Genomic DNA, 26136 nt, shown 5'->3' on the forward strand with positions numbered 1-26136 from the left:
ATATACACTGTACAGAGTAATGATGATAGTTACGGTGACAAATGTTGTTGGCGGAGATAGTCATATTAAACTGATAAACATTGAGATCTAAACAAAGCTAATAAATGCAGTAACACTTGTATGTACAATGTGTATGTGTGAGCGCACAAGTATGTGTGCGTATGTATGTATATATGTACACACACAGTACAGAATCAGAGTTTAGCTTTCTTAATCCTGTCCTAAAGAGTATTAAGAGGTAGGCAGATAAATACCTACCCATCCATTCACCATTTCACTCTTATTGTTATTATTATTATTAGTAGTAGTAGTGCTGCAGCTAGACACAGATTAAATTATAATTGTCTAACATCTACATGTCTATGTATTATGAATTAGGTCATTAATAATAACAACAACAACATGGAGAGAACAAAAAAAAAATCTTAAATTTCCATAATTTTTTCCACCCCACCACCTTCACAGGAAATGCAAAGCTCATTATTTTTTTTCACACTAAGTAGAATGTGATGATAATGATGATGATGATATCGTCATCAAATGAAGTGAACTGACAGAATTATTAAAATGTCAGGAACAAAAAAAAAAAATAAGGTTTGTGATATCTGTTCTGGTTTTTATGTTCAGAGTTCAATCCCTACTGGGATGAACTTTATTTTATGGATCCTGGAGGGATGAAAAACAAAGTACCAGTTGAGAGTATACAGGGGTTGATGTCATCAGCGAATCCTCTTCCCCTAAAATTTCGGGCCTTGTACCTATAGTAGAAAGGGTTATTATTATTTCTTCCAGCTCTGTACATGCTAAGATCAAATCCTGCCAAGGTCAACTGTATCTGTCATAAATAAATAAATACTAGTCAAGTTCTGAGATCAATTTAACCAACTACCTCCCTCCCACGAAATTTCAGGCCTTGTGCCTCTAGTAGAAAGAATTATTATAATTAAGGTAGCATGTTGGCTGAATCATTAGAGCATCAGACAAAATGCTTAGCAGCATTTTCTCTGGCTCTTTACGTTTTGTGTTCAGATTCTGCTGGAGTCAACTTTACATTTCATCCTTTCATCATCATTTAACATCTGCTTTCCATGCTGGCATGAGTTGGAGAGTTTGACAGGAGCTGGCCAGGCAGAAGACTGCACCATACTTCTGTGTCTATTTTGGCACAGTATCTACAGCTGGATGCCTTTCCTAACCCAGCAGAGTGGACTGAGTGCTTTTTACATGGCACTAGCACAGGTGAGGTCAATTTTGGCATGGTTTCTACAGCTGGATGCCCTTCCAAATGCTAACCACTTTACAGTGTGGATTAATAAACTAAAGTACCAGTTGAATATTGAGGATCGATGTAATGAACTTAATGCACACCTAAAATTAGTATTATCATCATCCTCACTGTTATTGTTAAGGCAGCAAGCTGGCAGAATCCTTAGCACGACAGATTAAGTGCTTAGTAGTATTTCTCTTGTCTTCATGTTCTGAGTTCAAATTCTGCCAAGGTCAGTTGTACCTTTCAGCCTTTCGGGGTTGATAAAATAAGTACCAGTTGTGTACTGGGGTCGATATAATCGACTATCCACTCCCCAAAATTTCAGACCTTGAGCTTATAGCAGAAAGGATGATTATTATTATTATTGTTTCAACTTGACTCTTGACATGTTGTGTTCAAATCATACTGGTGTGTGGGGGGGGGGGAGGGGGTCAATATTTCCATCATCCTTCTAGGGGTTAAAAAGAAAACATGTACCAGTTACGTAATGAAGTCAATTAACTGACTAACCTGCCCCTCAAATTGCTAGCCTCATGTCCGAACTAGAAATTATTTTAAAACGTGGGCTGTAGACTGGTACAAATATCAGAGAATCAGAAAAAAATTTATTTTTTATCTTCTGTCTCACTTGGTTCAGTCATTATATTGCAGCTATGCTAGGGCACTGACTTGAGGGGTTAGTCAAACAGGTCAATCCCAAAACTTATGTTTTTTTTTTGTTTTTTTAAAGTCTGGTAACTATTCTATCAAACTCTTTTTGCTGAACTACTAAGTAATGGGGATGTAAATAAACCAACACCGATAGGGGTGGGGAGGAACACAATGACACACACACATGCATACATGTACAATGGACTTCTTTCAGTTTCCATCTACCAGATCCACTCAAGGCTTTAGTTGACCCAAGACTATAGAAGAAGGTACTTCCCCAAGGTGCCATGCAGTGGGACTGAAACTAGAACCTTGTGGTTGGGAAGCAAACTTCTTACCACACAGCTATGCATGCATCTTTGCAGTATTTAGTTACAACACTTAATATTCTAAGTTTGAATCCTGCCAAAATCAATCTTTCTTTCATCCCTCTGGGATCAATAAATAAAGTACCTGTCAAGTATTAGAATCAGTTCAATTGACTATACCTCCTCCTCTCCAAATCTGTGGCCTTGTGCTTACATTATAAAATCCTTATATTTTCCATTACATTCCAAGTTCAAATGTCACTAAAGTTGATTTAGCTTTTCCTTGTCTTAGGCAGAATGAAACAAATACCTATTTCTTTACTACCCACAAGGGGCTAAACACAGAGGGGACAAACAAGGACAGACAAATGGATTAAGTCGATTACATCAACCCCAGTGCGTAACTGGTACTCAATTTATCGACCCTGAAAGGATGAAAGGCAAAGTCGACCATGGCGGAATTTGAACTCAGAACGTAACGGCAGACGAAATACGGCTATGCATTTCGCCCGGCATGCTAACGTTTCTGCCAGCTCACTGCTTTAATGAAACAAATACCAGTCAAGTACTAAGGACTGATTTGATTGACTGTGCTTCTCCCTCACAAAACGTTATAACCTCCACCTTAGCAAAGGTGGAGGTATTGTTTTCAGTCGTGTTTGACTGTTTGTCTGTGGACAAGATATCTCAAGAACCACCAGATAGATTCAGATGAAATTTTCAGGGATGTTTTGGCCTCGTGACTGTCATGAACTGATTAGATTTTAGGATCGATCTGGTACTGGACAAGGATTCTGGATTATTTTTCCTGTTTCTTTTTCCTTAAGTTTTGAGAGCGGTCGGGTTCATTTTTAGTATTCTCATTTGTGAGAGCAGTTGAGTTTATTTCAGATACTCTCATTTTAAAAATCATCTCCGGCTAATCATTGGAAGGACGTTGGTGTTGCCTTGGCAGAGGTTTACACTCTCTGAGTGCTCTTGTTATCATTAAGATAGCATCGTTAATACAGAAGTTGTGGGGGGATAACTAGATCAGATTCCTGACTCAATGTTTTGAATTCAAATTTTGCAGTAGTTCAATTACCCTTTCACACAGCCAACATAAAATGTGGGTCAGTTGATCAAATAAACACCATCAGCAATACACTTGCCCATTACTAAACTGACAGTGCCTACTTAAAACACTACCATCTATCATTGTTATTGAGTGGTGAGTTGGCAGACTCGTTAAAACGCCAAGCCAAATGCTTAGTGGCATTTTATTTTGTCTAAATTCTGCTGAGATCAAACTTTGTTTTCATCTCTTTGGGGTTGACAAAATAAGTACCAGTTGAGCATTGGGGTTGATGCAATTGACATACCCCTCCTTCGAACTTGCTGGCCTTGTGCCAAAATTTGAAACCATTATTATCATTATTATTAGGGTGGTGATTGGGGCAGGCTCATTAGCACATTGGACAAAATGCTTTGTAGCATTTCTTCTGGCTCCATATGTTCTGAGTTAAAACTCTATTAAGGTGGACTTGCTTTTCATTTTTTTTTTTTGGAGGGTCGATAAAATAAGTACTTCAGAGTTTGATACCAATTAGATACGATGGAGTGGCCATAACTGACCAGGTTTTGACATCTTCAAAAAACAAAATAAATAAATAAAAACAATGATATTAAGAAATTTTATAGGTGCAGACGTAGCAGTGTGGTTAAGAAGCTTGCTTCCCAACCATGCAATCTTGGGTTTAGTCCCACTGTGCAGCACTTCGGGCAAGTGCCATCTGCTCTAGTATTGGGCCAACCAAAGCCTTCTGAGTAGGTTTGGTAAATGAAAATCGAAAGAAGCCTGTCGTATGTGTGTGCATGTGTATAACAACACTGTATGTGTGTGTTTACCATCACCACCACAACTACTGGAGAACTTGTGTTTGGTTTAATTACATACCTGTAATCTAGTGATTTGGCAAAATAGAATGATAGAATAAGTACTGTGGCTGATTTATTTGACTAAAACTCTTTGAGGTGGTGCCCCAGCATGGCCACAGTCCGATAACTGAAACAAGAAAATAACAGAAGATATTTGTGACAAGAAGATCTAATTCTAGGTCTGTCTGATCAAGGCCGATTTAGGGCTAATCCAATAACAAAATTACGAGTTAAAGAGAGAATCTGAATCCATATATAGTTCTTTGACCTGCTAAGTGTAACAATCAAACTTCTCTTCCTTTAAATCACGTTACCATTTAGAAAAGTCAGGCATACGTGAAATACCTTCAGATATAGGTCTGCTCAATCAAGGTTGAACTGGTAACAATGGGAACCAACGAAGAAGCGTCTTCGAAGTTGCTTGACCTGCTAGAAATAGCAACCAAGTCTCCTGCAAAAGACAGGCCTATTACCGTCTTTCTGTTTTTTTCTTTTTTTTACTAAATACACACCCAATCTCCAGAGCGTGTGCGTGTGTGGTTTTGTGGCACGGAGCAAAGCAGGCCATGCCGTCCACTCAAGAAAACACGTAGTAAATAATCCACACGCACTCGAGCAAACTGAGTCCTCAATTTGTTCCGTTTGCCAAATGATTTGCAAGGCCTCAAGAGACACAGGCATGTCCATTAAACATGATTACCGTTTTATTTTACTGAATTCTCATTTATCTTTCACAAGAGAATCCCTGACACACACATATGTAGTATGTATGTGTGTGTGTATGTGTCCCCACCACTGCTTGGCAACCAGTATCGGTGTGTTTACGTCCTTGTAACTTAACGGTTCGGCAAAAAAAACCTATAAAATTAGTACACGGCTTAAAAAGAAAAAAACAGAGTAGTGGAGTCGATTCATTCGGCTAAAAATTTCAAAGATGGTGCCCCAGCCTGGCCGCAGTCTGATGACTGAAACAAATAAAAGAATTTCAAAAAATACTGTCTACAGACCGTAATTCTACATTATGAGGGTGGAATACCCGCCCACTCGAGGCCGTCTCTGAGTCTGACACAAATATACCACTTTAAAGTTATCTAAATTGAAACTGTCAAAATTTTATACGAGTTTAAATTCTAAATACCCGCTTAATAAGGACAAAGTTATTTTACTAAATTCTTCAATACTCTAAAAATAAATTAAAACAATGGTAGTGTATTTCAACAGAAATATTTTAACAAAAACGAGCAAAGTGAATGCAATTCTTAAGTGGAATAGCGATGCCAAATCGCTTTTTGTCAAAAATGTTGCTCGGGGAAAAACGGAAGGAAAAAAAAAGCCTCGAAAATAGTTTATCATCGAAATGATGGTGATGCTGGTGGTTGGTGAGTGAAAAGGGGTCAGCAGGAGTGGTTTGCGACAACGGAACATTATATGAAGAAGAGGAAATTCGGGGAGTGGAAGAAACAATAATATGCCACCAGATGGGACGACCATAATAAGGAAGTAGAACGAGGGATGCGGAGTCAAAGAGACTTAATACGTTCTATGAAATTTCCTGAGTAAAATAGGACATCGCTCTCTCTCTCTCTGTATTTCTCGATGTATTTGTGAATGAACAGTTTGGCACTGGTTGTTGTGTTTTATATATGTGCGGGACGAGGCACAACAGAGAGAGAGAGAGTGGGTGGAACTAAAGCGAGAAAGAAAGAGATGGAGGGAGAGAGATTATAAAGAAAATGAAAATGACGGATAGATAAAAAGCATGAGAAAAGAAGGATTATAAGAAGGTGCAAGGTCAAGTCTGTTCGTTTTATAAGTGTAACGAAACTGAGTGTATTCAAGAAGTGACAGCAGTAGTGGACAGTACATTAGTATTTTTATAGGCTGCGTGTTTTAAATGTGTGCGCGCGTTGTTTATGTATGGCACACACACACACACACTCTCTCTCACATATATATATATATATATATATAGACACAGATACACACGCGCGCACACACACACACACATATATATAAACATACATATATACACACATATACATGCACGTGTTTATTTTTATATCTACGCATCCATGTATATTTCTATGAGTTTTGGGTGCATTGCTATACATGGTAGTGAATGAGGGAGGTTACGCTTGTGTTTATATTTGATCGAATGCCATCCATCCATGTATGTATGGCATTGGATTCGATCCCGCTTTCTGCCAGATAGAAATCACAATTCAATCATGCATTAAGACTCAAAAACTTTCAGTACATAAATTGTTTAAACAGTGCCCTAAAATTTAATAACACTCCTCATGACAACATTCAACAATACGTATATGTATATATACAACACAAGATCGACCTCTTCCAACCACATGGTTCCGGGTTCAGTCCCACTGCGTGGCACCTTGGGCAAGTGTCTACTATAGTCTTGGGTCGAACAAAATCTTGTGAGTGGAATTTGGTAGAAACTGAAAGAAGCCCGTCGAACGTACGCATGTCAGGTCCTTCATCACCGCGTAACAACCGGTGTTGGTGTGTTTACGTCCCCGTAACTTAGCCGTTCGACAAAAAAGACTTCTAGAATAAGTACCAGGCTTAAATAATAGAAAAAAAACAAAACAATTAGACTGAAAAACTCTTCAAGCCAGTGCCTCCAGCAAGAGATGAAAACAAGATGTAACAGTAGAGAGAATGATAACAAAAGGCCGTAAGTGCTGGGACACAAACGTATAAACTTGCAGATCGCTTCAACACCTAAAAGCTACTGTATTCAATAAAGTTCCCTAAAAATCTATGAAGGCTGCACTTCGCTTCTATCTCCACAAACAATAGTATCATTACTGCTGCTACTACTCCTCATAATAATAACGATACGGTTCCTTAAATAGACACAAGACGGACAACTTTCAGGGGCCTAGATAAGTCTATCGAATCGTCCCGAGTACGCGGCTGGTTCTCTCTCTGCATGTGTGTTTTTATTTTCATTAACCACAGAAGGACAAACGGAAAAGTTGACCACGGTGGGATTTGAACTCATAGCGTAAAGAACCGGATCAAATACTGCAAGGCGTTTTTTTGTTCGACAACCAATTGTTTTAAAGAGAAGATAACCATTAAACACACCATATCATTACACACAATATATATATACATACATACATACACACACACATGTATGTGAGTGAGTGAGTGTGTGTAGAACGGTGTTTTATGTAAGGCAATATCTATTTCCAGAAAGGGAGCGACGCTTGATACATAAAAATCATTAACACACACACACAAACCTTTACTCACACAGCATATAATATGCTGAGTAAGAGAGCTTGAGGGTTGGGGCGCAAACAGATTTAAGTATCCGGTACAATGTCAATAATATTAAGTGGGTTATGATTCGTGTAGCGTGTAGAAGAGAGAGAGAGAGAATGAAAGAAATATGTGTACGAATATATATACACACACACACAAGCACACACTCGCCCAAGCACGAAAACAGACTAACCACTCGATAAACAATCGAGAGAAAAAAAAACTAATCAATCATCGTTACTATCATATTATTATCGTTAATATTGCTATTATGATGATTATCATATTTAATACTACTTTTGATCTTAGCACCTCACCAAAATAATATATCACCGGTGCGTGTATTATTGTGTGTGTACGTGTGTGTGTGAGTGAGAGCAAACCCATAAGGTTGTATGTAAGTTTCAAAAAATGTATTTACGGCAAGATAACGTGTGTGTGTGTTTGAGAGAGAGAGAGAAATTAAGTTTGTTTCGATACAATTGTTTTTAACCAGAAGCTTCGATTTAAACTAGACTACTGACATACGCTCATCTCGTTATAACAAAACAGAAACTATATCATATATATATTATATATATATATAAATACACACGCACACACACAATATTCTACTAAATCCCTTCTTGTAATTGTATCTACAACCAAATTGTTCTTTTGACAGGACAACGAAAATATAGAGACCACAATCTACGCTTCACATTCGTTGTTTTGGTAACGTAGGTTTGTAAATGATGGGGGAAACTACACACACGTGTGTGTATGTATGTATACATGACTATATCAGCCCGTTCATGTATGTGTATACGTACATATATATATATATAGAGAGAGATATATATCGGAAAGTGGGGTACTCTCATAGTTTGACCCCACAAAGACTTACATTCTTTTAACAAGGCATCCTCCGCTTCGGCATGCCGCCAGCCATCCGTAGTGTCTTGGTCTTCTTTTACCGTTTTACTCTGTAACTCCATTCCAGTCGGTTGGAAGCCCGCCCAGAACGGTGCTGGCAGTGCAACGGCGGCGGCGGCGGCGGAGACGGCAGCTGCTGCTGCTGCTGTTCCTGATTATGACGTTCGTGGTACTGGTGGCAGTGTTATTGTTGGTTTAACACCCTAACAGGCCCGGGCCCTGATCGAGCAGACCTACGATCTACAATATTCATCCAAGCCATTACTATACAGGATTATTATTACTTTTTTTTTCTTTTTTTGTTGTTACTATTTATTTTCGTTTCCAGGAAAACCGTACTCCAGGGTACATTATCCAATGTTTTGTTTTCGATGATGTTGCTTTTCTCCTTCTTTTAAAAAGACAGCAGTGTTTGATTTGAGGTAGATTAAGCTGCTGTTTCTAGCAAGTAGACTGAACGATCATGTCGTGGTTTCTTCGTTGGCTCGTTATCAAAAGTGGTGACTGGGAGAGGGACAAGCTTTGGGCTCCGAGGGTCAGAACATCATCAGCACTAATGACAGCAGAAGCGAGGACGAGGTGGGGGAAGGCGTTATTGGTTGTGAACACTTTGTAACATTAAATATATTGAAAGAGAGAGAGAGAGAGAGAGAGTAGTGGGTAGGGTTTAGTTTTCGGTGTAAAGTCCGGTTGAGATGTTTCCTTGTTTTAAGAGTGTTCTGCTCTGTATTTACAGAGCAGAACAGGTCGCTATGTTAAACAACAAAAACAGCAGCAGCTGTGACGACAACATTTGACGCCTTGTCAATAACACTGTCACAAAAAGTATTTCCTCGGAGCCTCCGAGTGGTCGCCTGACCTGCTAGCAACAGCAGCCAAATTTCTCAAACCGCAATGCAGTCCTACACACCTAGAAAGACGGGAGTTGTCATGTTTTGGAAGAGCTTTCATCATACAGAGACGTCCGTTCGTTCGTTCGATTACAGTTTATCAATCATCGTAGGCAATGAATTTTGTAATTGTTGTTGTATTGTAGATTAAACAATGCATTTTGTGAACAAAAGCGTCGTTAATTATAGGTTTGTAAATCGTTAATCTTTAATGCACTGCCTTCTTGATGTCGACAGCGACTCGGAAATGTCTGTACAACTCGGGCGGAATAAATATCACAAGGTATTTTGATTGGCAGTTATCTCGCAGATGTAGGCAAGCACGCACGCACACACACGCACACATATATACAAATATACGTTTCTCTGAAAACTCATTCATATCTGCGTAAAGAGCGATTAATTACGAGCCAACGAAAGAGAGACAAACTACATTGCTGGCTATGAATCTGCTAGAAAGAACGACCAAACTATCCTCAAGTCACAACGAAGAAGAGAAAAAAAAGTGGACACGCATTCAATCATGCAGTCCTAAATACACAATATCTCGAAAAAGGAAAAAAAAGCAGGAAAAGAAAAGAAAAAACCAGATGGTTACAGATGGGACAAGGCTAACCTAAAGCTAAATAATAATTTTACTATCATAGCATGCATCTTTCTTCGCATGTGTATGTGGTTAAATAGTAAACATAACTATATGGCACGTATCTGTTGTTCGGTTCAAAGTTAGCTTTCATTGAAAAGAGCACGGGCAAAGGTGCTCTGGCCATAACCATTCCGTCATCAGTTTATCTCAGAATAATTTATTTTATATTATTTCATTTTTAAAGTGGCAGTGTGTGTGACTGTTATTTCTAACAGGATAAGCGATCATTTAGATCGGTCATGGGAAACCTTTTTCGAGAAGCGGGTAGCATGAGACATGACTCATCATCAGGCGGGCCGCACTATTAGAAAAAAAAAAAAATTCCTATGACCAAGTTTGCCTATGACCGATTTAGATTCTTCCTCGTGGATCGGGCACATGTGAGTGTGCATGCTATAACGCAGTTATTTAATCCTCTCATGCTGAAGGGTGTCACGAGAAGTTTAAACTAATATTTCGTGTTTCATATTTTTAACAGAGACTGAAGGGCCACCTCGAATAAGGGAAGATGTGGGTGTCAGATGCAATATGACACAATTGTAAAGCACCCTGGCTCCACCAATGGGTGACGCGAAAAGACACCTGATTAAAGGGAGTTATTACAGTTGGGATATATGCACTAGCGTAGCTAAAGTGTGTGTCGCCCGGAGCCCACAAAAGACATTATCTACAGCAGATCTAAAAGTGTCGCCCGGGGCGGAGCGCCCCTACCGTCTCTCCCATAGCTAGGCTAGTGTATATATAGCCTCTGGTCTACCTTAGTGACGGCGCGTGATTAGGATATTCAGGTCACGGTTGTAAGGCCCTGGGTTCGATTCCCGCAACGCGTTGTGTCCTTGAGCAAGACACTATTTCCCGTTGTTCCAATCCACTCAGCTGGCAAAAACGAGGTGTACGTGTAATTCAAAGAGCCAGCCCTGTCCCATTCTGTGTCACGCTGAATCGTCCTGAGAACTACGTTAAGGGTACGCATGTCTGCAGAGAGCTCACCCACTTGCACGCTAATTTCGGGAACAGGCTGTTCCGTTGATCCTCCGTCGTCGCAACTGACGGAGTGCCAGTTTAGTCTACCTTAAACACAGGTGTGTGTGTGTATGTATAAACACGCAATTTACTTCAGCTCTCAACAGAACACAACCCATCTGGAAGATAGTAACTCCAAATGAAAACTGATACACACAGAGTATACAGAGTTCTTGCTGCAGACAACTTGTCCAGTACCAATGGGACGATATAATGTGCATATACTGTCCATACTGTAAAAATTATAAGCATAAAAAAGTGGGGAGGTGGGGTTTGCGTTTACCAACTGCAACAAAGGGCTGCAATGAAACGTTATATAAGGACGTACGGGGCCAACTACTGTAAGCAGGATAGGGAGTAAAACGATGATCGCGCGCACAATGGGCACTCCATCGCCTTCGACGATGAATATTCCAGCTGTTCGATCAACTAAATCACTAACTTTATTCGTTTGTAAGTGGCTGGGTATTTCGCAGTCACTTGTTCGCTTGATGTAACCCGTAAAGCATGAATCAGTACGGGCTTCCAAGTCTCCGTTAACCTTATTTCACTTACAAGGTTTGACTCAATACGACGCCATGAGTGAGGGGGAGGGGGGCACTTGCTCAAGATGCCACAAAGTGAGAGTGAACGCAGGGCATCTTCATTAAGAAGCAAACTTCTTAATCAATAGGTCCAGCTGACGCATACAAGCACGTGCAACCAGACAACGCATATTACACCTGTTCGTTCCCCCTCTTTATTATCCCTTCACTTCACCTCTCCGGCTGAACCTTACAAATAACCTCTTTCCTCTCCACCAAGAGTGAGTCTTTACACGCATATCTATCTATCTATCTGTGTGTGTGTGTGTATATATAACATTGAGTAATCCTCCAGTTTAATAAATTGTTTTCATGACGTGACACAAAAAATTGTGTGTATATATATGCGTGCATATGTAAATGCATATATATATATATATATATATATATATGAATACACACACACACACACACACATTTATACATATATACATGATCACTAACACATATCTAAGGCCATCCTGGACCCACATCTGCAGGGCAAACTCGTGTGCGTTGTTTGCTGGATACCATTTAAAAAAACTTTATTTGCTTATTTTTAATGTATAGCATCACTAATTATTAGCTCAACCGGATTTATGGAGACAGTAGACGACTCTCAGTCTGGTTATAAGGTATTCCAGATGTTATATTTGGGACGCAAGAAACAAGTGCATTTTGGAGTCTTAAAATCCAAGAAGAAAATTTTGATGCGGGGGGGGGGGGCAGAATCAGAAATTTTGACATTTGATAGCACTTGCCATTCCTCTTTTCATTCTTCCTTCTTGCCAATGTTTACGGCTCAACTTCATATAATATTTTATATATATATATGTATGTATGTATGTAGAGAGAGAAGACAAATAGAAGAGACAGATGTATGTTTTACTTTCTTCAATCATTGAACAGCAGCCATGCTGGGGCACTGCCTTGAAGGGTTTTAGTTGAACAAAACCCCACTACTTATTTTTAAGCCTGGAACTTATTCTATCAGAGTCTTTTGCCGAATTACTAAGTTACAAAAATGTAAACATGCTAACACTAGTTGACAATCAGTAACAGGGGGACAAACCACACACACACATGGGGGCTTCTACACAGTTTCTTTCTGTCTAGCAAATTCACTCAAGGCATTAAGCTGGTGCAAATCGATAGCAGAAGACACTCATTCTATCACGCAGTGGCCTGCAACCATATGGTTGCAAAGCAAGCTTCATCTTAACCACACAGCAATGCCTGTGCACACACACAAATTTTAGTTGTTTGAAAAAGGGGATATTCAATATCAACAATGAAGCCTCTGCAGAAATTTTATTTATATTATATATATAAACATCAAGCCCTGTGACAGCACTGAAACTGCATATCTATTATACTCTGGCTGATACCATCACCATTTATGCAGCATAATGCACTTGATGTTTATATCAGGATAGGCTATATAAATGGTTTACAGGTATAAAGTAACACTTTTATTCTTGATAAATATCACACACGTTCCACTGATAATTAGTAGGTAACTCAGCCCAGTAAATACACACGCACGCATATGTATGAGAGAGGTGGGGATGAGACAATTAGGAAGGTACAGCAGGAGAAGGCAGGGTAGTGGATTATGACAAGAATTAATCCTAAGTATATGAATAATCATAAAGTAATGACTAACATTTAAATGTAAATGACAAGACATTAGAAGAGAGAGAGAGAGAGAGGGATAATTAAAACAAGAGGCTAATAATGACAATGTGTCCAGACATCTTTTTACAGAGTGCTGCAGAAAAACATCCCATATTTTACACAGCAATTAATACAATGCTACTGAAGCTAGGAAGGTGCTAATGGTGACTTGTAGCTCATGTTTTACCATTTCTTTTCTAGTTACCATTATCTTTTGACTGATGCATATTATGTGTGCTGTTGAAACACCTACCAAGAATGCTGAATTTGGGAGTTTCTTTTCTGCTGTAACCTGTACTAGACTTTGAGTAAATTATTTTTCAAAATATTTAGTAAACATGATATATAAATAGATGATATATTCATATACACATGCATGCATCAAATAATAGCATGTGTTGGTACATGTAGGTTGTTTTTGAGCTCTAGAACAGTCCTACCAACAACTAAATAGTGAAATTTGTTCTATATTTTTCATTACCACATCCTGGCTTTCTGATAATGAAAAATTTCTAAATTGCATGACTTTTTTCTTTAGATTGAATTTTATGAAAAGAATTAGCTTCATTTACAATTTGAGATAATTAGTGATATGGGTTACACCTGCTGAGACATTAAATTGTCAAGCCTGAAAGGTGAGTGCAGCTATACTTTCAGTATTATCTTGTGTAGATGGTCTTCAGTTAACATTTTCTGGCAATCTGAGGCTAATTAAAGAAGTGCATTTTGTACAAGTTCAATCTTTTATGTTACGTCTAATGCTAGCAGGGTCCATGCTGCTCTTGTATATTCACAATGATGTTAACTCGCAGAGCAATTAATTGGTTGGCCAATTCCTGAACAAGTTCTGTCCAGAAGTAGTGCCAATTGATTATTTAAGAATGTGGTTCCTTTGCTGTTTATGACTAGTGGAAGGAAGGAAAAAGGTATCCTTAAACTGAACCTAAAAGTTCACAAGAACCTAGTGGTAGCATTAAACCAAGTGACAGATTATGTATCCCTATGGTGCCTCCAAAAGGCTTCCACACAATTCCTGTCTACCAAATTCGCTCACAAGGCTTTAGTTGTCCTAAAGCTTTACTAAAACAGACTAGAAGTAGAGATAATCCAAGTTAAGAAAGGAGTTTACAAAAACATCGATAGCAGCATAATCTTGTGAAGGTTCAACCATTTTCTCTTGTCTTTGTTATAGCATGAAATTCTCCCCCCACTAATAAACAAACCCCTCCCACAAAACTTCACATGCATATCATTAGAACAATATCATAAAACATTTTAATTAAGTGTATTCATATCTTTCAACTGATGTTTTAATACAATTACAACACAGTATAAAGTCCATAAAAGGTTCATAGGTTTGATTAAGTTGTTATGTCATCACATTATCATGAGTTGGGGGTTGCCATATCAAGGTGATTTTTCAGTATTCTCAATGCATTAAATTGGTATACTTACAACAATTAACCCTGTCCTTATATGAGATATCTTCTAATGGGGCTAACTCCCTAACTGTTATGATGTCTTTTCAATCACAAGGAAAACAAAAGTAAGCATGTTGGTGAATTGATACAAACAGTTTGAATTTTTGGACAAAAAGGGTCATCTTCATTATAAATGTTCCCTTTCCACAGAGGGGACAAGAAAAGCCAGTTTGGTAACTCATTCCAGCAGCTGTAACCACATGGTTCCAGGTTCAGTCCCACTGTGTGGCACCTTGGGCAAGTGTCTTCTACTATAGCTTTGGGCCGACCAAAGCCTTGTGAGTGGATTTAGTAGACAGAAACTGAAAGAAGCCTGTCGTGTATATGTGTGTGTGTTTGTGTGTCTGTGTTTGCCCCCCCCCCCCCATGTTACTTGACAACTGATGCTGGTGTGTTTACGTCCCCGTAACTTAGTGGTTCGGCAAAAGAGATTGATAGAATAAGTACTAGGCTTACACAGAATAAGGGGACAATTTGGTCAACTAAAGGCAGTGCTCCAGCATGGCCACAGTCAAATGACTGAAACAAGTAAAAGAGTATGCATATAGAATGTAAGACATTGAGCAGAAAACATTCCTATGCAAAGATCAGAGGATTTTTGGATTCTGCAATCCATAGTCCAGTTTCCAAATTATCTACACCAACTTAACCATTTTGATTCCAACCCACTTGAGACTGCCCTTTGTTATATAATGCAAACCCCCCATTTTAAAGTGATCTAAATTATAACCATCCATCAAACTTTTATGTTAATTTGTTCCAAACATCAGCTTATTATTTTACAAATTCTTCATTATTTTCGAAAATTAATTGAAAAAAATAAATTAATAAAAGAGTAGAGTCAGTCCTTTTATATGGAGTTCACTAAAAAATCTGGAATCCAAGCAAGACTGAACTTGCACCTGAATGTTAAGAGCAGTCTTGAAGATATCTTGGAGAACTCATGCCACCAAGAAACAGCTGTGTAGAGATTGCCTGCCGATCACTGCCATTATAAGGGAAAGGTGCTTGCACTTTGTAGGACATTGTTGGCATGTTAAACAAAAGATGGCAAGTGATCTACTGCTATGGATACCAGATATTGGCCATATCCAAGCAGGTCATCCCAACACAAGATATGTAGATCAATTCACCAGAGACACTGGATACCTCCCAGCAGACTTTTCTCAACTAGTGCAGAACCAAGATAGATGGCATATGCAGGTTAAAATTATCTGAACAAGCTCAACCAGGTGATGATGAATTGAAACAAGGGTAGTGTTTTTCAACAGAAATATGGTAATAAAAGGGTCAATGCTCACACTGCCCATTTCTAGTAGGGTGGTATCAGATTGGGTAACTAGTTGTATTCAGAAGATAAAAAGAGTTCCTAAATTGGCATGGACATATCCAGGTAAGCTAAAGCTAGAAGACAAATGTGGTCAACCAAGAAATGATAGTCAATGAAAAACTGTTGACATAAGGGAAAGCCAATCAAAAATGGTACTTTTTCATCAATAGCAATCAACAGATTAATTATTACTTGACAATGAAGGTAATGGACTCAAAAATTACGTTTATATGGCCAAAGGAATTCATAGATCTAATTGGCTGATGTGGTTTTGGTCAAATGTTGCATGCAGCAATAGAACTTGATAATGTATGGTAATGAGACCCAGGCTGAGATTTCAACCATAGCTTTACTCTTTAACTGAGTAACTGCTGGTTGTGACATCGTTTTCATGTTTAATCTCCCTTTTGTATTTTATAACAGGGCCAAAACATTAATGACTTCCTTATTTCCTGAGTATCAAACTAATACACCTTGCTTGTTGTTCCCTCACCTTTCAGTTTTTTTGGGGTTTTTTTGTACAATTCTGGACCACGCAAACTAGAAAATTAGAAAAGTGAGGTTTTGGCAAAATTTCAATATCATAGTCAATCATTTTATATTACATATTTGATTGCACCTTGCATTGAGTCCTTTGTTCAGTTGATGTTAGTTGTTTTTATGCATTTAAAAACACTCACTCGCACACACAGATAATTCACCTGTGCCTACAAATCAATTAGAATTGATAAGAAGATACAGTTGTGTTTGTACATATTTATCAAGGACACAAATATGAGAGTGTGATATGGAGAGAGAGAGAGAGAGAGAGAATGAAATGAGGGAAGAAATATAGAGAAAGAGCAGACGAGAAAGAGTGAGAAAAATTGAAACTTAAGGAAAAGAAAAAGCACAAAAAGAAAAACTCAGCTGATAACCTTGTAACACAGAGTTAAGCTTAAACCATTTGTAATGTTCTGTTTTGTAATTAATTTCTACAAGAATTAATTAGTGTGCATACGCATGCACATAACAGTCTTCGGAAAAAATAGAAACTACCTAATTATTTAACAAAGTTGTATACGTGAGTATGCATACAATTGATTATATATATATCTTTTACTTGTTTGTCAGTGGATTGTGGCCATGCTGGGGCATCACCCTGAAAGATTTCAATCAAACAAGTTAACCCAGTGCTTAATTTTTTAAACTTTTGGACTTCTTTTATTGGTCCCTTTTGCTGAATAGCTAAATTACAGAAATGTAAACAAACCAACAATGGTTGTCAAGCGGTGGGGTGGCAGACAAACAATAACACAAACACACACGACAGGCTTCTTTCAGTTTCCCTTGTCCAAGGTTCCATGCATTGGGATTCCAAGACCTCAGGGTTGGGAAGCAAGTTTGTCAACAACACTGCCATACCCGCACCTGGGTGCATATTTCTTTTAAACAAAAGGTAGAACTCTACAGAGGTGATGGTCCAGCCAGTATACCAGTTTGGGTCTCAGAGAGCCAAAGAGGATATCTCCACACCAGCACAAAAAAAAAAAAAAAAAAAATCACAGCCCCTTTGAATTTTGAGTAGAACCCCTATTGCTGGAGCCTGAAAGCAATCATGTTGCAACTTGTAAATAACAGACAATCATAAAAACAGCAGTGAGCTGTGAAAGATGGATTTGGTGTATGTAGCTGATGAAGTATAGCAAAGAAGAAACGCATATCCTACAATCTGATGATGGCATTCATGGTCCAGCTCAGTGTGTTTTCAAACCCATTGTCTATAAGGACAATTTCTCTTCTGAGTCAGTTACCACAGGGAAGGTCCGCGTAAGTACCTTGGATTCCACAACAACTTGCTATGCTTGAGGAGACCTATTGAGTCAAGTACATGAACATCGAAATAAATATCAAATGGAAATAGTAGTTGTGATACCTGTGCCGGTGACACGTAAAAAGCACCATCCGAACGTGGCCGATGCCAGTGCCACCTTGACTGGCTTCCGTGCCGGTGGCACGTTAAAAGCACCAACCGATCATGGCCGATGCTGGACTCCCCTGGCACCTGTGCCGGTGGCACGTAAAAAGCACCCACTACACTCGCGGAGTGGTTGACGTTAGGAAGGTCATCCAGCTGTAGAAACACTGCCAGATCGGACTGGAGCCTGGTGCAGCCCCTGGCTTCCCAGACCCCGGTCGAACCGTCCAACCCGTGGTAGCGCGGAAAACGGACGTTAAACGATGATGATGATGATGTCTAAGTGTATACAAACATGTTAAATATACACATACACACAGTGCAAAATAATGCACATGCTCGAGGCATACAGAAGTGTGTATGTGTGTATGGGAGTTAGGGGGCACAACAGAAATGTTAAATAGTTTATGGCACAAAAGATATAACTTTAAACTCACTAAAATAATATTCGAAGTGGTTTTTATGATCGGAAATATAATCTCGAAGTGTTTATGATGTCAAAACAAAAATAAAACATTTTCTATCTTACTGTTAGTTTTGTTTGATTTTGAAAAACTAAAAATTGTTTCATGGTTTATAGTTGTTTACCTTTTGAATTGAGTGTGTATATATATATATATATATATATATATATATATGTAAAGGGGCTGCTGAAAAGTTCCAGGCTTTAAGGGTATTGCGAAAGGCCTGGTTGGAGGTCCAACCTTCAGAGTTCTTTTAGAGGGCTTAGAAAAACTGAAGGACTGCTGCAATAAGTGTGAATCTGAGAGAGGATTATATTGAATAAAATTGTAATTAACTGATCCTCCTAGATTTTATTTTACCCAAAACCAGGAAATTTTCACCACCACCACCCCCATCGTATATATAGGGGCACTAAAATCTTTAGAGCCTCTACGTGTCTTAATCTAACTCCCATGTATGCACATGCACACACACAAAGTATTATGAACTGAAAGCAAGAGAGGACAGAAACAGATAAAGACAGAGGGAAAGAGTTGGGTAATAGCGGTAGTGAGATAACAAATGGATTAAAATAGAACCTGTTTAGAAGTAGAACTCTGTCACTCCACACACACACACACCGATAAAGGTAAATAAAAAACAAAGAACCAAATACAAATACCTGTCAGAAAAAAGTCCTTGTTAAAATAATGTTGCTAAAAAAAAAATGAACAATTAGCACCTCATTATTTGGGGTTGTATTGGTTGTGATGTTAATTATGTTTGATGGTGCTTGGGGAGGAAACAGATTTGTAAGTAGAGATTGGTGCAAAGAGCTGACAGGTAAATCACTATAATATGGAGAATTAGTGAATAATCAATTAGTAATCCATGCTCTGATGCACCTGTACATCAATACAGCCAGCCAGGTAAGAGCGGATGGTATTGCTACTGTTGTTGCAGAGGTGCAGTCATGGCTGTGTGGTTGAGAAGTTTGCTTGCAAACCACATGGTTTCAGGTACAGTCCCACTGTGTGGCACCCATCCAGGAGTTCATCTTGGTTTGTTTAACATGAGTGACAGTGTACAATATTTATTTCTAAATGGGATGCTAGTCTGTGGCAGGTTGTACTCAACTATTGCCAGGAGTAAACAGATGAGCAGATTGAAGTAGCATGAAATATTTTGTTTATCATCATCATCATCATTTAATGTTTGCTTTCCATGCGGGCATGGGTTGGATGGTTTGACAGGAGCCAGCCAGGTAGAAGACTACCCCAGACTACTGTGTCTGTTTTGGCATGGTTTTTACAGTTGGATGCCTTTCTTAACACCAACCACTCCACAGAGTGAACAGTGCTTTTTACATGGCACCAGCACAGGTGAGGTCAGTTTTGACATGGTTTTTACAGCTGGATGCCCTTCCAAATGCCAACCACTTAACAGTGTGAACTGGATGCTTTTTACATGACAACAGGACTGGGAGGGTCACCAAGTAACTTGCAAGACAAAGAAATTTTGAGAGGGGAGGATCTTGTGACAGAGAGACAACAACATATGTCTTGCTGTAGAGGAGGGAATGCAAAATGGTGCTCGGTTTGAGGATTGAAAACACAATTTTACGATCATGCCATGCAGTGAGTCATTTGTCTTCACTGAATGAAATGTGGCCTTGGAGAAAAGCATATAGATTACAAAGTTACACTTGATGCAGGAATTATATTGTGGTGACTCCGTCTAATCTGGGTAAGCTATAGATAACTGAACCTCCTGGGATTTCTGCTCATGAAAAAACTTAAGTATTATCCAAGTAAACATTTCCTTACAAGCATTTATTCTATGAGACAATGGAATAGCTGCTACACAGTTGCTTGACTTGATAAAAGTAGCAACCAGACATCTTCTAAATCAAACCCAACCACCATTTATGAAAAAATGGATACATTAAATAATGTAGGTTGAGAAAATACATAAGGATAGTCATGACTGGAATGTCTACAAAATAGTTGAAGACTGACCTGGAGTTAAACAATAACCACCAGTTATCATAATACAAAACGAGCCAATGAAAGAGTCACTAGGTCATCCAATGTGCTAGAAACAGCAGTGACACCTTCAAATTATAACATACTCTCTTAAAGGAAAGAAGGATTACAATGCAGTCCTCGCTGATCTGAGATCTTTTTGATTAGGGCTGACCTGGAGTCATTAACAGAATACAAAGCTTTATGAATTCCAGTGGCTTGGAGAAACATTTTAGAAATAGTCAAAACATTCTACTTTAGATTTACACGTCATACACCCTATACATCCTTTCCCTATTATGTAGACATACATCCAGTTATGTGGGTGGGTGTTTCATCAGTCACATTAATCTTGTTAGTCTAGGAAGGACTGCAAAGGTTACAGGCCATGCCCTTCTGCTCCAAATGCATAGTGATTGTGTGTATAAAATGCATGTGTGTGTATATGGTATACACACACACACACACATATATATATATAGATACACATACTCACATGGATATGGGCATGCAGGTTTGTGCATTACATTTATTTGTTCAATGCACATTAAACACCATTGTGTTATAATCGATATGTCAGATAATAATATTAATAACAATAACAATAATAATAATGATAATAATAATAATGATAATAATAATAATAATAATATCATTGACGAGTGATTTAAAATCTCTTTAGGAGGGCTTTATTCCTGTCTAACAGATGCAGTGGGAATGATGCACTTTTAAGTCTGCCGCTCATTATAGCTGTACCACTTACTAGTAAGTGTATGTGCATGTATATGTATGTATATGTGTGTGAGTACTTGTGTGTGTGTATATATATTATATATATATATATATATATATATATATATATATACACACACACACACAGTATTCATTTACTGTCTTCAAGAAAAAATATTTTGTCTGCCTGAAGTACATAAGTAGAGTGAGTGTAAGCTGTTTTTTTCTCATACTTTATATACATAAACACACACACTACCAACAGTGTTTACATACACACACCTACACATCTTCATGTATACTCCAAGCAACACACACATATATATATATATACACACACAAACACACACACACACACACATGTATATATATATATATACACACACACACACAAACACACTATAATATAGATATTCAAGTCAATGAAGTAACTTCTATATGTTTGTTCGAATCACAGGAAATAGCAGCTAAATCTCTCTCAACTCACACCGTTGAGTAATTAGGATGTATATATAACGAAAACAACCTAGATTATTCACAGTTGAAACACCTTTGATCATAGGTCTGCTCAATCAGAGCTGACCTAGAATTAAACAACTAATACAACATACATACACCTACACATTTATCAAATGCTATACATGGCTTTATGAGCAGCACAACATATCTTTCGTTTCTTTTACCTTTTACTGGTTTCAGTCATTGGACTGCAGCCATGCTGGGACACTGCCTTCAAGGGTTTTGTTGAACAAATCAACCCCAGTACTTTTTTTTTGTAATAATAATGAAATTATTGTATACAGTGCTCAGGTGCACTACAACTTGTCAAAAGTGTGTATAAAGTATATGCAGTAATGTGCAAATGTCTGGAAAGTGAACAGTGAATGAATCAGATACATGTTTGCACGTGTATGGAGAGGAGAAAATCAGGTGTAGTGTTGGTGAATCTCAGGAAGCATAGAAGTTTTGAAGGATGCAGTACTCCGACAACTAACAACTGATGCGGCAGTTTGTTCCATGCTTCAGCAACTCTTAGCATTAAAAAATGTTTCTGAAAGTCATGGGAGCAGTGCTGTTTTCTGATTTTGTAAACATGTCCATGGGTGTTAGACAGCGTGGCTTCTTATTCTATCAATATCTTCTGCCAAATTGCTAAGTTTCTGGGACAAAACAAACCAATACCAGTTGTCAAAGATACATATGTATATTAAAGGTAATTAAGTTTATGTCTGGTCATAGAGTGACCAATAGATCGCCATAAACTTAATTACTTTTAATACATTACTGCTCTATGCTTTTGAATGGGTTTCTTTTTCGGGTATATGATACATTGACTATATATATATATATATATACATACATATATGTATATATAGACATGCACGCATGCATGTGACAGCCTTTTTTTTACTTTCCGGCTACCAAATCCACTTGCAAAGTTTTGGTCCATCTAGGGGTATAGTAAATAACACTTGCTCCAGGTGCCATGCAGTGCCCAGAGCCCAGAGCCATGCAGTTGAAAAGCAAAGTTCTTTATCACACAGCTATACCTATACTTTTACTGAAGGAGAGACCCTCCCCTCCTCCAAAAAATAACACTACGATCAGAAAAGGAAACTGTTTTTGTTTTAAACATCTGAGAAAAGATGCAAAACAAATGAAGTCCCTGATTTCAAATTGTGGTACAAAGCCAGCAATTTCAGGGGACAGGGTGAGTTGATTACATTGACTCAGTACCCAACTGGTTTTTATTTTATCGACCCTGAAAGGATGAAAGACAAATCTGGCCTAAGGAGAATTTGAACTCAGAAAGTGAAGACAGATGAAATGCCACAAGCTATTTTGCCCAGCATACTAACAATTCTAATAGCTCACCACTTTAGCAAACAAAGATATATACAAAGATGTGATTTGTTCTTAGCAAGGGAAGAAAGCAGTAATCTCTCCCAGACTTGTGAAACTAATGTGGTTGATATTCAGCTCAACCATCTGCTAGATGGCAAAACTTAGACAGGATGTTCCAAATGCTGGTCAAAGTGTGATCAAATCATTTTGCTATAAGCATCCAAGGACCAGATGATGGCAGGGTGAAACAAAGCAAAATGTTCAGTCTACTAAGCCAGAGATAGATTGGTACAGCAATAAATATAATGACTAAAGATGGACAAATAAGCATTCCTTTCAATGGGTGCAAGAAATGTAGGTTAATTCTGGTTTATTGATGGATAAAATCATGATACATGGGCAGACCAGTATGGGAGCAGTCCAGTTCAGGGACAGACAAACTAATTGAAAGAAGGCCTTTTGATCATAGGTCTCTCTGAACAGAGTTGACATAGGGTTAAATAACAATCAAAAGTGTTCCATCAATGACAACCCTATTTTGTTTTTCTTAAACATAGCATGCCCATGAAGATGGGAGATTTAGCTGCTATTTCTGGCAGTTAGAGCAGCCATACAGAGACTCCGTTATTGGTTGAGATGGTTGACACCGTAATTACTAAGTCTACACATAGTACTGTATTATGAAAAAGAAAACATTTTCACTGAAGAGAAAGCCAGGATTGAACACAATATATGTAGCATAAAGTAAATTCAAAAATCCCAATCTAAGAGGACTCAAATATGCCAATAATGTAGGAATAACAAAACCCCTTAATTTGTGAAGTGAATTCAAAGACACTAATCTATGAGACAAATCATCATTTAACATCCATTTTCCATGCTGGCATGTGTTGACTGGTTTGACAGGAGCAGGACAGGGAGGGAGATGCACAAACTCCAATTCTATTTTGGTATGGTTTCTCAAGCTGGATGCCCTTCCTAATGCTAACCATCTTACAGGGTGTACTAAGCGATTTTTATATGGCACCAGCTTGAGTGCTTTATACATGGCACCAGCACAAGTGCCTTTTACGTGGCATGGTTGCCTTTTATGTGATATTGGCACAGGTACTTTTTAAATGGAATTCTGAAATCTCTACCATTCTATGACACTTGTTGACTATATCATATCAACTGATCAGAAACTACCATGTTTTGTTTGAATGGATGGCAGTAGCTGGGCCTCCAAGACTGATGAAGAAAAGACAGAAACAACCAATGAATTACTGTAGCAGGAACCAACACATCTAAATATAAAATTATTTCAGATCAGAGACATGGTCAGAATGCTTCCAAGAGAGTGGACCCTGTTGAAGTTATTTAAGAGACAGTTTCCCTATCTCCCTTTCCTTTCAGTCACAAAGATGGGTTATTCTGAGGGTGTGATTGATTGATAGTTTATTCACCTGCTAACTAATGACCATAGGGCTATGACTATTTCATGCCATTCTACATCTCAAACCAAGAGAGACCAATTGCTTTCACTCTCCTCCACAGATCCCTTCCAGGTCTTCTGAAGTCTTCCAACTTTCCTTTTCTTCTCAGGTTGCCAGTCTAACACTTGACTCACAATGCTGCTTGGCTCCTAAGAGTGTGACCGATCCAGCCCCATTTCCTTTTCAGATAAATATTTTAAAACTATGATAAATAAACACTTTCTCAAAGCAGTCATTATGTTGTTGTTCTCCCAGGTAACCAACAAACTCTCTGTATGCTTCAGTAAAGCTGTCTCACAAGAGATTCTGTTCTATTTCACAGAACAGTAATTAATGATGAGAATAACATCCAATTGTGAACAATACTTTACATAACAAATATAAAGAGAAAACGAAAACCTATCTTGTAGATTATGAGAAAGCGATTGAGAATGTGTGTGAGAGCCCTTCAATGTATCAATAATCTGATTATGATTAAAATATAATGGAATAGTTACAGGTTTTGTAGTCACAGAATTATCAGGAATTAATTATCAGAATTAAGGTGGCGAGTTGGCAGAAACATTAGCACACCGGGAAAAATGCTTAGCGGTATTTCGTCTGCCATTACGTTCCGAGTTGAAATTCCGCTGAGGTCGACTTTACCTTTCATCCTTTCGGGGTCGATTACGCACTGGAGTCGATGTAATCGACTTAATCCCTTTGTCTGTCCTTGTTTGTCCCCTCTATGTTTAGCCCCTTGTGAGCAATAAAGAAAAAAGAATTATCAGGAAGAACTAACACAGTTAACATTACATCATTGCTTTAATGTCCACTTATGGACATGAATTGGACAGTTTCCTGGGGCAGATTTTCCACGGCTGGATGTCCTTTTTGTCCTCAACTCTTGCCAGTTACCAAGTCAGGAAATATTTTCCCGTCCATTTATCCATTTTTTTCATATCTGCATGGGTGGACAGAGTCAGCTTGGGTAGATTTTCCATGGCTGAATGTACTGTCTGTCACCATCTTCCACCTGTTTCCAAGCAAGGTAATATTTCCCTATAACCAGACATGTTTTTGTAGAATATTGGAAATAAATGACACCAACGTTCATTTTACAACCATTATGTACCGTCAAAATAAAGAAACAAACACAAACACATAACAAGACCAACCAATCAGACATCTCTAAAGAGGATTCAGGATTAACCTGACTAGTAAATGCAAGTGCCTTCTACCAGCAATATTCTCCAACCTACAGGCATATGACAGGCATACAGCTGACTTGAAATAGATTTGGCTGCTATTTCTAGCAGATCCTGCAACTATGTGGATTCTTCCACATAAGCTTGTCAAACACGTTCGTATTTAGTCATTGAAACCATATTTATAATCTGCTCTGCGACAAAGGACCGAACCATTATAAAATGCTGTGTCCAGCTGTCGATCAAGGATCAAAGGGGAACAACTGTTGGAATACTGTTTTGAAACGTTTCGCCTCGACCTCGCTGTACATTTCCACGTCAGAGTTTTAGACTTAAAACTTTTAGAATTATAAGCTTTTAGAGACTGCAGAATCCGTGACAGACTGGTGCCTAAATCTTCCACTTTTACACCTTATTGTTTCTTCTGAAGTATTTTTTTGTGTTTTTGTTTACTCTAGGACAGCTCTAATCAAGCTAAGCTTTGTTCAAAGATATTGACTTGTC

The 26136-nt window shown here is 38.3% G+C and overlaps 1 protein-coding gene across 11 annotated transcripts in view; it reads right to left on the reverse strand.

Annotated features, from left to right (window-relative positions):
• The window catches only part of LOC115213810 (probable phospholipid-transporting ATPase IA), a 509671-nt gene that overhangs the window by 232734 nt on the left and 250801 nt on the right, over positions 1 to 26136 (reverse strand). For 2 of the 11 annotated variants that reach the window (XR_004999986.1, XM_029782680.2), the window contains exon 1: positions 8330 to 9476. The exons of 4 other annotated variants lie outside the window; for them this stretch is intronic. Coding sequence is in view for 6 of the 7 variants with exons in the window: in XM_029782680.2 (XP_029638540.1) it covers positions 8330 to 8420 (91 nt within the window). In the remaining variant the exon portion in view is untranslated. Of the gene's footprint in view, positions 1 to 8329; positions 9480 to 26136 lie in introns of those variants that run through there. 5 more of the 11 variants (XM_029782685.2, XM_029782679.2, XM_029782683.2 and 2 more) reach the window with 3 other exon arrangements.

Source organism: Octopus sinensis, linkage group LG7 (assembly GCF_006345805.1).
Source record: "Octopus sinensis linkage group LG7, ASM634580v1, whole genome shotgun sequence".
NCBI lineage: Eukaryota > Metazoa > Mollusca > Cephalopoda > Octopoda > Octopodidae > Octopus > Octopus sinensis.